Source organism: Onychostruthus taczanowskii, unplaced genomic scaffold (assembly GCF_017590055.1).
Source record: "Onychostruthus taczanowskii isolate IOZ18803 unplaced genomic scaffold, ASM1759005v1 scaffold42, whole genome shotgun sequence".
NCBI classification, from domain to species: domain Eukaryota; kingdom Metazoa; phylum Chordata; class Aves; order Passeriformes; family Passeridae; genus Onychostruthus; species Onychostruthus taczanowskii.
Window position 1 is genome coordinate 5,653,377 of NW_024501682.1, and position 14,049 is coordinate 5,667,425.

General features: G+C 40.4%; 1 protein-coding gene across 2 annotated transcripts in view; it reads left to right on the top strand.

Annotated features, from left to right (window-relative positions):
* The window catches only part of TTC7A (tetratricopeptide repeat domain 7A), a 172,215-nt gene that overhangs the window by 30,363 nt on the left and 127,803 nt on the right, over positions 1-14,049 (top strand). For both annotated transcript variants that reach the window (XM_041413546.1, XM_041413547.1), the window contains 4 exons: positions 2,501-2,661; positions 3,116-3,179; positions 12,991-13,128; positions 13,514-13,597. In XM_041413546.1, coding sequence (XP_041269480.1) covers positions 2,501-2,661; positions 3,116-3,179; positions 12,991-13,128; positions 13,514-13,597 — 447 coding nt within the window. The remainder of the gene's footprint in view (positions 1-2,500; positions 2,662-3,115; positions 3,180-12,990; positions 13,129-13,513; positions 13,598-14,049) is intronic.

A 14,049-nucleotide genomic window follows, 5' to 3' on the forward strand; every position in this document is an offset into this window, starting at 1 on the left:
AGAGTGACTTTAATTGTTTTAAATTTTTCTTTTTGGTGTTGGCATTCTGCATCTTTGCATCCTTTTATCCTGAATGTCTCAGGTAAAGAAGTATTTATGTTCCTGTTTAACTTCTTGGACCTTTAATGGGTTCTTCCCTGTCTCTTCTTGGAGAGATCTTGTCTTGAAGTTACTCAGGAGGTGACAAGGTCAATAGCTTGCAGAATAACAGTCTTGGGAATGAAAGCTTTGCAGCCCTAAAAGCATTGATACTCTTACAGCTAAATTTGTACTTGGTTCTGCTTTGTGTTTCGTGTCATTCCAGAGAACTTGGGCAGGGGAGATGGACATGGGTATGTGTAGTGTTTTTGAGAATACAGATGCATGTGGAGGCTTATGCAGCAAATTAGAAGAGATGAGTTAAATAATTGTCCATTCCAAACTGAGATCAGGGTTCAGCAGTATTTTTGTGCTTGCCTGTTTTATCATTTTGCTGAAATGAGTCTAACCATCTGGTGCTCCTAGACTGTGACAGAACGTGGCTCAATTGCTCCTGTCCTTGTGCAACTGGGGACAGCTATACAACACCCCTGGGGGATTTATCCCTTTGGGGAGCTCTCAAGTTGTTCATTCAATAGCTTTTCCTGAGATTTAGAAGTAGCACTTTCATTTTCTTATTTATTTTTAAAGAGCCGTCAAGAAGGCAAAGGGAGGATTGTGCTTAATTAAACAAGTTTTTCAAGCATGAAAGTAAAACACATGATTTTTTTTCCCCCTAATTTGTGGGATCACAGTGTTCTTCAAGCATAATGATGCTTTTTTTAGCCAAAGGCAGTAATAACATAAATCAGAGTCTTGGCCTGTTCTGGTTTGTTTGGTCTTATTCAAAACAAGAGTGAAGCTAATTTACACAGCTACTGTACTGTACGTTAAAATTAAAGACACTAGAAGTATTTGTTGCTTGCATTCTGAATGGCTTACCACAAACTGTACTCCTATTTCTGTGTGAACCAGTAGAGATCTTTGCATTGCTGGCAAATTATTTTCCCTCCCCTCTAAGACGGTAGGAAAAAATATAGGAGAGTTGATTCCTCAGGGTAAAACTGGCTAAATAATTACACACTGAGATGATAAAATGATACTGGCTAATGTTGCAGGGCTCTAGGCTGTTTTGCTCATAGTTACTTGCTATAAAAAGCATAGAAAAGCTTAGTTAGAAACAGACAGCTTTCTGTAACTTGTCAGTAGCAGGGCAGGGAAGGTCTTGGGGTTTCCAGGGAGTTGTATGTGGTGACATTTCTTTGAGACACCACGGTACACTCAGACTGCTGCCATCTATGAAGCTGCCCTTTATGATGTTTCAGAGGCAGTACTGTGGTTGCATTTTAGACTAATTCAGTGAATTAATGTGTGGTGAGGGGGGTGAAAATCAGGAGCCTTGCATCAAAACAAGCTATTTTGCTGTAATTGACAATAGGAACTTTAACCTAAGTGTGGATTATTTGATCCCATAGATTTTGAGGTATGACATCTATAACATACATGTCCTGATATTTAAAAGAAAATTATTGTTGGTGGGCTCATAACACATCTCTAAGTATACATTTAATATAAAATACATATCCAGTAGTCAAGAGAAGTTGCAAAATACTATTTGCAAATATTAGGATAGAAGGGCTGAAGTTTCGGCCCACCCTCTGTTTTGTACAGGATTTACTTTACAGCATAGAGTGGTGTGCTGCCACTCACAGAAGACACCACCCATTGTGATGTCTCTGAGCTTGTTTGCAGGCTCATCTGTGTGCAGTGCAAGAATTAGAGATTTGATGGGTATCACACCAAGGGTAAATGCCAAAGATAGTTTTGCTAAATGAGGTTAACTTGCCTCCTTTTGGGCCCAGCTTGCCAGCTGTTTGTATGAAGTGGAAAGCAACTATTGAAGGGTCTTCAGCTGCTTGATGGTAAAATAAGTACATGTGATGTTGCTGTCCCACTATCAAGTTCCTAAACATCTTCTCTCCTCCCTCCTTTACTGCAACAGGAAGAGAGAAGCAGTACCAAGATGAAACTATAAGAGTCTATAAGGGGGAGTGATATTAAGAGATAAAAGGTTGATCTTTTAAAGCTAACACAAAATTTGCCTCTGGTCTTGCATACAAAATTCTGAGGCTGAGAACACAGTTGTGTCATCCTACTCGTATATAGTAACTATTGTGAGATTGTCTCAGCAGTCCATGTGGCAGTCAGTTGTCCTTGTTTACCAAAGCATCCCTTGCTGTCAGGCCTTTTTGGTAACTTTTTTCCCAGAGCATTGCAACAAGACCATGTAAATGCAGGAGTTTGATCTTTTCTCAGGAGGGAAGAAACTGACCTTTTTGTAGACCTTAGCAGCTAGTCCAGCTTTCTGAAGATTGGTACTGTCATGCTGGTACATCTTCTTCCCAAGGTGGAACATGGTGAGGGGTGAATCTTTTGTGTTGGAGAATGTTTCACTGATATGTTTTTTCTGTACTATCTCTAGACTGCAGCCAAACAGTTAGCCCAAGTACTTCTCCATTCCCTCAGCGAAGACTGTTACTGGAGCCCTTTATCTGATCCTCTTCCTGAGTTCATGAACAAGGAATATCAATCTTATGTTAGCAATCTTCTTTGTCGGAGGCCTGAGCTGTACTCAGAAGAGAAGTAAGTGTTCATTTTTATTTCAGTTTATTGGAAGGAGGAAGGAGTGTATTTGAACACTCTTCAGTACTACTAATTATGTCACTGATTCATGTAGTAGTTTTGTGCCTTCTTGTTTTTCAACTTCCCACTGAAAAAGTCTGCTGAAAAAATAAAACATTAAACTTGAGTGGTTGTTTTGTTCTGGTTCCACCCTGCCCCCCCCTCCCCCAGGAAGAAGCAAGTCCAACCAAAGGGCTGTCTTTGCTATGAAATTGAAATAATCTATTTAGGGTTCAGTATAGCTCATCTAAGATATATTGCAGAGCTTTTAATTGTGTGAACCCGCAAAGACAGTATTGCCTAGCAAATTAATTATGAATGAGATGTTTCAAGTTACCGCTTCTCTTGTGAAATGAGAAAGAAGCTGGCAGGATAACTCTTGATCTTCATCAGAAAAATGTGTTCTGTCTTTCAGTGTGTACTGCCCTCAAGACAATGTAGAAGAGGCTCTTCTCCTCCTCCTAATCAGTGAATCCATGGTAAGCCAAAATGAGCTTTTAGTATTAATAGTGCAAAGGTATATCTAGCATTTCCATGTCTCCTGGTTGGTTTTGTTTACAGAATCTTCCCTAGAAGCAAAGTTCAGATGCTGAGTGGAAAATGGTATCTATTATTTTATTAGTGGCACCACTTTTATTAAGTGGAATGTTAGTGAAGAGTTTTGGCAATTGTCAAGAAGAGAAATTGGCTGCATTCACCATAGTTGTATGCAGGTTCTGATGTTCAGATACATTCAGTAGACAGATGTTTCCATTCATAACATCTGTGTGGATTTATGGATCAAGAATGAGAGGAAGAGAGCCTTGCCTAAAGCCAGGCTTGGTGGTGCTGTTTGGAATTGCAGGATGCAGTATTCTGCTTTGATGCCTTAATGTGCAGTTGTTGGCTTTTTCAGTCTGGAGTGATCTTTGGCAGTTTCTGATGCAGTGGTACAGGAAATCTTGTGACATGAAGAAACATTCATAATAAGTTACAGTGAAATAATTAGATTTCTTATATTTATAACATTGGTGGCTTTAAAAATCCATTTAAGAGGCAGGCAGAAAATTGGAGGAAAAATAACTGCATGGTGACCTTTGGTAATTTTCATGTTCTGAGAAGATGCAAATGCACAGAAAATGTGTAAGAAATGTTTTCTGAAAATGTGTAAGTAATGTGTATTTTGCTTTAAATGCAGAGTGGTTGCTTGTACCTCAAAGTGAGATTCAAAACCTTGGAACATCAACAACTCTCTTAGAAAATTTTTAATAACTTTCAGACAAATTGAAAAAAGATACTGTGGAAACTTTGGTTTTTGCTTGCTTCAGTTTTTCTTGACTTGTTCTTCTGGCTCAAGTTCTTTTCCTTTCCTACAAACTTCTTCAGAACAGGGAGTTTAATATTGTCTGCTTTTAAAATTCAGCAGAAAATTGAAGAGCTGGAACCACCCCAAAATATTAAATTGACTTCAAAATCATGTACATCTGAGTGTTGCTATGTGCTTTTCAGTGCTTTCTAGATTAAACCTCCACAGCACATCTGCTTTGTGTTTTCAAGGGTTTTTCTTTAGTCAGAAGGGCTTTTCATAATTAGAAGTGGAGACTACAGGAGTGAGGGCTTGTAGGATATCATGTGCACTTCTATTAAAATCAGAAGTACTCATGTTAGTGGGGCTTGTTGGGGCTGATCCAAGCAGGAGGAGGACTGGGGTCTGGAGCAGTGACAAAACTGGCTGCTCCAGTCTTTTTGGGATTGGACTTGCTGTTAGAGAGGCCATGCAGGACCTCAAACTTCACAATCTTGTTCTGCTGAGGAGGAGAAAGTTATCCCTATCTAATAGCATGTAAAATGGTGAACTGACTGGTCTTGTAGCTAAATTATGGATGAAGTAGTGTGAAAATGGTATTGGTAGAAATAGGACTGCTGTGCTGAGTTCCAGGTTTAAATAAGTAAGCTTGATGTGTGCCTAAATGCTGCTTCCGATATATAGGAACTTCCTGGAGGAAGATGCAAGGCACTTTGATTTGCTACATATAAAACAAACAAAAGTAGCTCTTTTAGCAGAGCACTGTAGGAGACACATAACTGTATTTCTGATTTTGGGGAAATGGAACATCTGAGCCTTCATGTTGCATCAACCTTGCCGCGAGTTTGTTCTAACTAAAATTCAGGACAAGTGTATAGAAATACACTTAGGAATCACATGAATGTTCTTCGTAAGTGAAGGAACAGAGGGGAGCAGTCTAATTCTTATATGTGTTTGTAATCCATAAATACTTTACTGTACATTTTTATTATGGCACTCAGAAGGGGAAATTTTGTTTAACTTATGACATGACATGTTTTCCAGAAGAGCATTGCTGTAGGGTAGCGAGTTTTCTCACTAGCCTACAGGTTTGTACAGGTTTGTTATTTGTTTGAAGGTTTGGTTTTTAGTTTTGTGTGTTTTTTTTCTTTAGAAAAACAACTTTCAGAAGCTCATGAAATGAGCTAAGGGGAAGCAGATTTCCAATTGAGGTGTCTCCCTAAGGATACAAAGTTAAAAACTGAATAAAATATACTTTGCTTCCTGGAGAGAATGTCAGTGGCAAGTGTTTCTGTAGGCCAGTAGGCTACACAGTTGGTGTTCCTGGATTTTGGCTGGATTAGGTGTTCTTCCAGTATTTTGCAACTGTGGACCCCTTAAAATGAAACAGAAGTATGCAATAACATTGGCTTCTCTGATGCTTTGGTCTGTCAGAGCAAAACTGACCAGAAAGATGGTATTTCTCTCTGATTTTTAAAGAGACAAAGAGCAGTCAGGCCATTGTAACTCTCTTGCAGGACTGTAAAGCCAAACAGCTTCTTCACTTACCAGTTCCTGACTCCTACCACTCCAAAATTACCTTGAAGAGGGACAGAATTAGGGGAAGGAGGCCCAGAAAAAAATTTCAGCTTGTGGAGGGCACAGAGCGAAGATGAACTGGGGGGGAGCATAAATCATCAGAGAACCTCTAAGTAAATATGTGCTGAAGGGGAGATGTAGTACTTTTTCAAGAAGTATACACCTGGAGCGCCTTGATGGCTCAAATCTACTTTGTTTCTATGTTTGACTTGCCTTCCTAAGGTGAAGCTGACATCTGCTTTGCCAGGGTCTGTGTGACTTCCAAGAAGATGTTATGGGGGAGTAGAACTGTTCCTGTGAAGGAGAAAGCAAGAAATTGCCTTGTGATTCTTGAGAGCCAGAGCCTATTTGTCACCAAACTTTCTCTGGCTCTTAATGGGGGACGCTTCTGGCTTGTGGTTACTTATCCCTTTCCCTTGTTTTGCAAGGGACTCAGTTTGCATATTCTGGTGGGATGAAATGAGAATATATTCGAAAGGGGCAATTTACAGTTCCTTCAGTATTTCACTGTGCCTTTGAGCCTAAGTATGTAAAAGGTTTTCAAATGGCTAAATAACATAGTGTCCTCTTTCAAGGCTCTGAAGATGCTTCTGTGGATATATTAACACTTTCAGTGAAAGCTTGTAGCCTGCTTTGCCCTGGCATTCTCACGAATTGCCTCCTGTGTTCTTTATGTCCTGTTAAAAATGGGAGTCTATTTTCATAAGCTGAGGTATCTCAGTAAACAATTAAAAGAATCCTGGTTGTTGAGCTTGGCAAATGTTTCTTCTCTGTGCCAGCTGTTACTTAGTCACAGCCTTTGGTTGTAGAGTTCTCATGAAGGAATCTAGTGAAACAAATCAGTCAGCCTGAAGATTGCCACAGTTGAGGCTGTCTTTATGGGTGTTTGTGGCCTCCTGGCTACTCTATAATTCCTTTTGTGTAGCCTAAGTTATGGTATGGATGGGCTGTGTTTCTGAGAGGACAAAAATGCTCTCCTTCAGACCAAGAGACCAGCTGGTGACGGCCTTTGCAAGCACAGGCTGTGGCAGAATGATGTGTTCTTATCACATCTTGGAGAAACATGGACTTGCCTATTTTTAAACCACTAGTCCTCTCTCTTACTGCATTTAACCCATCTGAACCACTGCCACTGATTGTGAGGAGAACTGAGGGCATATCACACTTGCTGCAGTGTGATTTTTCTGCTTCACCTACCGATGGGGACAGGACTGGTTCTGCCATCAGGGACTTGGGTGCTTTGAGCTGCAGGGTGTAGACAGAGGAGGTTTGGCATGACTAACCCTTAGCTGCAGTTTTGTTTATTTTAATAGCTATTCTCAAGAGTGTTCAGAATTGACTGCACTGCCCTTCAAGTTAGCCAGAAGCTTCTTAGAGCCAGGAATGGAACACTTAGTATTACTTTTTGTGTTTGCTTATGAGGTTAAAAAAAAAAAAGAAAAAGTTCTTTGTTTGCATTTAGAAACCTTCCCTTCTTGAATCTGAGGTCCAACATAGAGTCTGAAATGCCTTTATTCAGTGCTGGCAATGCTGGTTCTTACAACTGGGGATTTTGGCTGATGTGGTCCACCAAACAAACCAGGTGACATGCTATATTTTTTTTTTGGCTCTGGATTCATTCATACTGGAAATAAAGCTCCTTGTATCCAAAAGTAATAAATTCTGTGCCTGTGTAACAAAGATTAGAAATGTCATCCCCATCTTATCTCTGATTTGAATCCCTAAAGGCAATTTGACCTTGGAGGGCCTGAGAGCATGGAACAGATGGTGAGGGGGAAGGAAGATACTGGGACTTGTCCTGTTCTTTTTACTGGTGAGAACAAACTCATGGCTGAGAGCATGCCTTTAACAGAATAACGTTAAACCCATGTATTTTTAAACACAGAAATAAATAAAACCTGTTAGCTCTTCAGTTCCTAGTTTTATAAAATGCTGTCCAACAGATGGGTTGGTGAAGAAGAATCTCTTGTTGCTTTTGTAGGTTTTTCTTCTTTTCCTTTTTTTTCAAAATGGCACCAAGCCCAGTGGTGATACAACAGCTGGATGACCATCATGACTGTTTTACTGAGGGCCATTGGACTGTGGCAGCTGAGAGAGACAACTGGGGGCAGGATTGCCTGCTCTGTTGGTTTCTACCAAATCACAGTTGTGCATTTACAGTAGCAAATCTGGCTGTCTCTTTACTGGTTTGAAAGGCAAAGCTATGTGTTTGGGACCTGCAAACATGGACTGCAGAATGTTTCTAGTGGGAAATATACTATCTCTGCTAATTACCTCTTGAATAAATGGTTTTAATGTGAGTTGCTAGAGAACAGGGAATGAGAGCTTTTTTTCTTCTGCTTTGCAGTAGTAAGTCTTGTTTCCAACCATCCAAGGAGGATATAAATTCTTGGTAGATAGCTTTCTAAATCCAGATAACTGTTAGCAAATTGGTGACTTTGTTACCCAAGATAATATCCATAAACAAATTTGCATACTTTCTGCTTCTCTATCTTCTGTAGGGTTGTTTGGCTGTTTTGGGGGCGTATGTCTGTCTTGCTTTCAATGGTGTTTCCAGAATTAGTTTTGCTACACTACAGGGTGTTAGAATGTACCTGAAACATGTAAGATATATCTATGTGGTCATATTTAATAGGCAATTATAAGGGGCTGTTTTGAAGAATTGACATCTGAATTGGGCACCAGTAACTTGTGGTCTGTTGCTTACCAGAAATGAGACAGATGCCATGTGGTTCACAAGGGGATAGGTTTTCACTTGCTGTGCTTCTGGTCTGAAGTGGAATGAGTTGTAGTATCTCTCTGAGAGGAGTTTTATGAGTTCCTGGGGCATGGTTTGTCCTCCCTGTTCTACCCACATGCCATTTTCACAGCAGCTGTGCAGTCAACCCTTAATATTTTCTTTGCATATGTTAGTGAGCGAAACCTTCAGGTGCTGTGTAGAGATGATCAATAACTTAGGCAAAAAGCCTATAGCCTCTTGCATTTAACAGGTTCTTGCCATTGTGAAGAATTAATTTATTTTGTTGGCAGTACAGGCAAAACAGCCAGAAGGGAGACTCAAAGGATATAGGCTAAATATTCCCCAGCTCTTAGAAGAAAAGGCATCAATTGCATGATTTCAAAGGCCTGTTGTCAATCTTACACACACGGCATTTGTTTTTCTCTCTTAATGGTAGTATTGAATTACATTATTACAGTACACTGTGTAAAACATGCTGCTGTTCTGTATAGATGGGTTGCAGTGGATCTGGCAATTATGTCTATTATGAAAAGACACAAGTTGAACATTCGAATGCCCATGAATTAGGGGGCAGGCAGCAGGCACTCATTAAAGATTTTAATTGCTTTCTTTTTCTTCTTTGGAAAAAAGCAGGGGAAGCCATGTTTCAAAGTGAGCAATTAAAGGATACTTCATAGCTAATTGCTGTGAGAAGCGGCTGCTACATGGAATATACTCTATTGTAATTCATATGCTTACTTGACGTTTTATTAAGAAACACATCTTTGTACTGTGGTAAATTTAATTTTCTGCAGTGTAACCATGTGCGTAATAACTGCTGAAGTAATGGCTGTTTGGATTTGCTTGGCTCTTTTCCTTCCTTCCTGAAGTAAACAAGCCATAAATAAGCATCACTGATGTACAGCAAATCCTCTGTGGATGGGGGGCTTATCTAGTTTGCAGGTAAGTGTGCTGTGTGTGTGTGGAAAGGAAGGCCCAAGCTGTGTGAGCTCAGCACTGCGGGTGCTTGGAAAGGCAGAGCTGTTCCCGGCTGGCAGAGCCAGCATGGGTCTGAAAGTTCCCTATGGTGGCATTGCTATGTTTGGAGCCAGACTGAAAAGCCCTGCTGACCCCCAGGTTCTGCGCCCTGTCAGGTTCAGAGACACCACCGTGACTGAATGCTGGGTCAGCTCAGTGCTGCCAGCCTGGGCTGGAGCCCCTTGGGTGTGAGTGGCCTGCAGATGGGCTGTGTCACCGAGCTGTGGAGAGGGGGGCTGAAGATTCTCAATGTCCTAGGTCTGGGCTGACTACAAAATGTGTCTTATCTCCCCAGATAGGACTGGTATCATGTCTGTGCCACCTACATGCACAGCTAATTGTGCCTTATGCATCCCAGAATTTCCAAGTGTGATGTATCTCTGGGTTGCTCATATGCCTTGGAATACTTCAAAAAAAGGGGTATTTACTGTGTATTTTTGCCTTTATAATGCAAGTTATACTAATTCCCGTGGTGAAACTTGTGTTGGTAGCACTGGTGACCTTCCCCATCCCACAAAACAGCCTTGAACAGAGCTTCTCTAGGTATGACTTTTCATCTCTCTCCATCCTGCTTGCATGCTGTGAGGCATGTCTGTGTGACAATGGGAACAGCTTAAAGGGAATAGTCATGGTGGGGGTGTTGAAAATGTATTTGTAGCTATGTTTTACTGCTGCTAATAGTGGAGAGGGAGGAAATAATGCAGTAGGACAAATTGAAATTGCTGCTTATGTTATGGATGCACTACTTGAGACCAGTGTTGTACAAATAATCTTTTTTCTGATTGTGTTCAGGAAAGTCAGTGGTCTGAAACAACAGAAACACAGGTATTGAAAAAATGTTGGTGTTAATAGCTTAGAATTTTTTGCATTCTCAAATGCACATTTCAATAGGTAAAATTCCCTATCCCACAGAATGGGTGTATTCTTTATTGCAGTAACTCTGCAACTCTTTTGCCCTTGTACTTGCCAGTGACTGTCAGGATTTCTCACTGACAAATATTTACAAAAACGTAAGCAAAGGCAAAGAAAAGAAAAAGGTTGATGATGTTCTGAGGGACAGCAGCCTGCCTTCTGTGAGAGGCAGGCCATATAGACATGCCAGTTTCCTGAGTGGGTTTCAGGAAATAGTGATTCACATTCCCTTCTCTGAACTCTGTATATGCACTGCAGTAGCCTTAGTTAGGATGGTGATTTACCTTATTGTGTTAGACACAATCCATATCCTTGCTACTGTTCAGTCAGTTTTTTATGAGGTTTGCGCCTTTTGGTTTTGGGGTTTGTGGGGTTTTTACGTCTCTACTATCATGTGGGCTATTGATTTATTTTTTTAGAGCAGCTGGAATTAGCAATTTGGAATAGGTTCAGTATTGAGGAAATTGTTGAGATAGAAGTAACAATGAATTTGCTAGTGGCAACTTTTATGCATGGAAGCATAGAGAGTGATAGATTGCAAAGACCTTCTGTGGCTTTGAGATTTAAAAGCTTGAACAAAATCAGCAGGTTTATGACCTTCTTGGAAAGAATATTCATTGTGCCTGTGCATATGTTTCATTTAACTGCTGTCTGCTTGGGTATGATATATACAGTATATCATACTGCAATTTTAGAATGTTGCATCCTTGTAGTATGCCCTGTATTCCTGCTTTTGCACGACTGGGGTGTGTTCTTCATTCTAGTACCAGTATCTGTGGCAAAACGTGATGGACAGTCATGAGTTTTGATTAATTTTGTATCTGTGCTAATGCATCCACTTAAAAATCATAGCTTGGTACTTGATGTATACTGAACCATCAGGCTATAGCTGACTGTATTGCGAGGTTCTTGATGAGATAACTGAGCATGGGGGTGCTATCTCAGTAGCTGTTTGCTACTAACAATTGTCATAACAATGTAACTGGTGCAGAAAAAACTCTTAATGCTATTGTATATGTGTGGGAGGATTCACTTGGCAATAAGGATCATACAGTATATGGCTTTATTTAACTCCTTTTTTCGTTTTAAAGTAGCAGTCTTATGTTAAATCCAAACAGAGCTTAAATGTGCATTTTTTTTAAATTTTTTTTTTTAATTTCTACTAATAAAGATAGAGGTGCTATGCCTCTGTGCTCTTGGAGAATTTTTAAAGTAGTTTCCATTCTGTCATGCATTCTGTTGTTCTGAACTATTTTTTTCATCACAGATTGCATCTTTTGCAGTAGCATGAAAAAGAAAAATGCCTTTGTGGCTGCAGGAGTTGCTGTAAGTTTATTTGTGCAAGCACTGGACTGGGTCTGATCTGTCAGCTTGCCTTTAACTGCAGTCACCATTTAGCTCTCAGTTGAGATTGTGTTAGTTGTCAGTAATTTTGTTTGCAGTCTCGGCTGGAGGCTGTGATGAAGAGTGCTTGGAACTGGGGCATTACACAGATAAAATCATGATGAAACAGCTGCAGCTTAATCACAATGAAGTACGCGTGGGCTTTAAGGGCTGCATATTCTGGAAATTTTTATTACGCTTAATTCCCATGTTTAACCTTTTTATGGAAAAAAAATCTCACCACAATTAGAAAGAAATAGGTGTAAGATTATAGTTGTATTGTAAAATAAATCTCATAATCTTCCTGATTCAAGGAGGGAACATTTTGTTTGCCTTTGCTCAAGGTGAGATTGCTGGCAATTTTCTTAATTTTTCTGATCTTTTAGATGTCTAGACTAGAGTGTCTGATGTTGCACCCCTTTGAGCTGAGGAGCCTAGGGCAGCGTGTCTGTGCTATCAGATAGTGCTCAGGCTGAGTGGCATCCAGCACTGCCTCTCCCAGAGACTGGGTAGTCTGTGTTTGGAAATCAGACAGACTTTTCCGTTTACTCTGGAATTGTAATCTCCCTCGTTGTGCTCAGAAAAGCTCGAAGGGCTGGGATTCAGAGGTAAATCTGAGTCTGTGGCATGTGATATTTTGGGACAGAAATTGCTCAACTCATAAATTGCTGAACTGATTGTTTCGGTCAGAAGTTTCTTCCTGATCTAGGCCTAGCAATGTACTGATAGATTAGCAAAATTAAGACACATAAAATATACTCGAAAAAAACTATTTGTTCTTGCATTGCCCAAACCTTTAATTGCTTTAAGTTGATGACAGGCATATCTGATTACTTAGGCAACCTGCTCAAATTAAACAACAAAAGGTCAGTAGGAAAAAAGAACAACAAAAATGGATGCTGTTATGAAGAAATCTAGTGTAGACACAGAAGATAAATTATCAACCTTGGAAGCAGTTATCACAGTTGCAGGCAATTGAAGTAATAAGGAAGATGCTTTAAGGATGGCCTTGAATTTCTAATTAATGAGAAAATAAGGAAGATGCTTTAAGGATGGCCTTGAATTTCTAATTATTAAGGAAATGAGATATCTGGTAGGTCTGTTTCATAATGCTCTAATTCTGTGACACAAATCCAGATGAGATATGTGTAGCAGTTCCTTCCTGTAGATACAGCTGTCTTCTTGAGTTTCCTTCATGTGGGTAGAAAACATCTCTGTGGAAGCACCTTCATTATGTTGGGATAAACTTTTAAAAGAAAAAACCTTGAGATGATTTTAAACAAAATGCTGTGAGTGGTAGGTGTAGCTTGCTATGGAGGAGTCAGTTCTGTTTTTCTCTCTTTGTTTCTGTTACTTCACTTGTGTGTGTGCCCAGGCGAACCGGGACGCAGTGATCAGCCGAGCGCCAGAGCAGCAGGATGACCGAGCCGTCAGCCTCCGGGATGCTTCTGCGGTCTACGACCTCCTCAGCATCACGCTGGGCAGAAGAGGGCAGTACGTGATGCTGTCTGAGGTACCTCCCTCGGCCTCTGCCCCTCCAAACACCCCTCTTTGTGGTGGCTTGTTGGGGAAGGTGAAAATGGAGTGTGCTAGTTAGTGATCAGCAGAAACAGCTACAGAGCTATGGCTGCACAGGCCAGAAAGGTACACAGAACTGTTAGAGATGTTAAAGTAATTTATGTGTAGGCACTTGAACAAAGTGGCTGCCTTTTGAAGTGATGACATACACTAGCGCATTCCATTAGCTGAGAAATGTAAATGGTGTCGTTAAAAAAAAAAGTCACCTGGGTCTCCAGGGCCACAACAAAGTGTTTCTTGATCCAAGCAGCAGTCTTGACAAAAGGTATAAGGAGAAAAATAAATAAAGTCTTATATTCCTTTCATCATTTCTTTCTCAGTGCTTGGAGAGAGCCATGAAGTTTGCATTTGATGAATTTCACCTCTGGTACCAGCTTGCCCTGTCCATGGTAGCTTGTGGAAAGGTAAGGTTCAAACCAAAGGGCTCAGAAAGGGCACATTTTCCTCTAGAAGAGTGGATCTGGATTACTTGTTTGAATGTGTAGAGTCGTGTGTGTTGTGGAAGTAGGTGCCAGCAGGCAGGTCTGTGAAAGGACAGTGCTCTCCTTTTAGTCTCTGATTGCACTTTGTGATGAGCAGTGTACATTTGGTATTGAGTACTGTTCTTTCTGTGTAGTGTTTTTTTCTCATTATCATGGAGAAAAATTAATTTTGTGCATAGCTGTGGGTTTAAAAGCATTATACGGCTGTCCATTGTCTGCAGGTTCAACATAAATGGGCTTAGTATAAGAAGGAACTGATGTCTAAAACTGTCATCAGTTCACTCTGTGTCTCTGGGCAGTTGACTTAAGCTGTGGTTTCTCCACCTGTTGAAGGAAATGTAAATGTTGTTTTGTAGAGAACTTGTAAGGTTTAA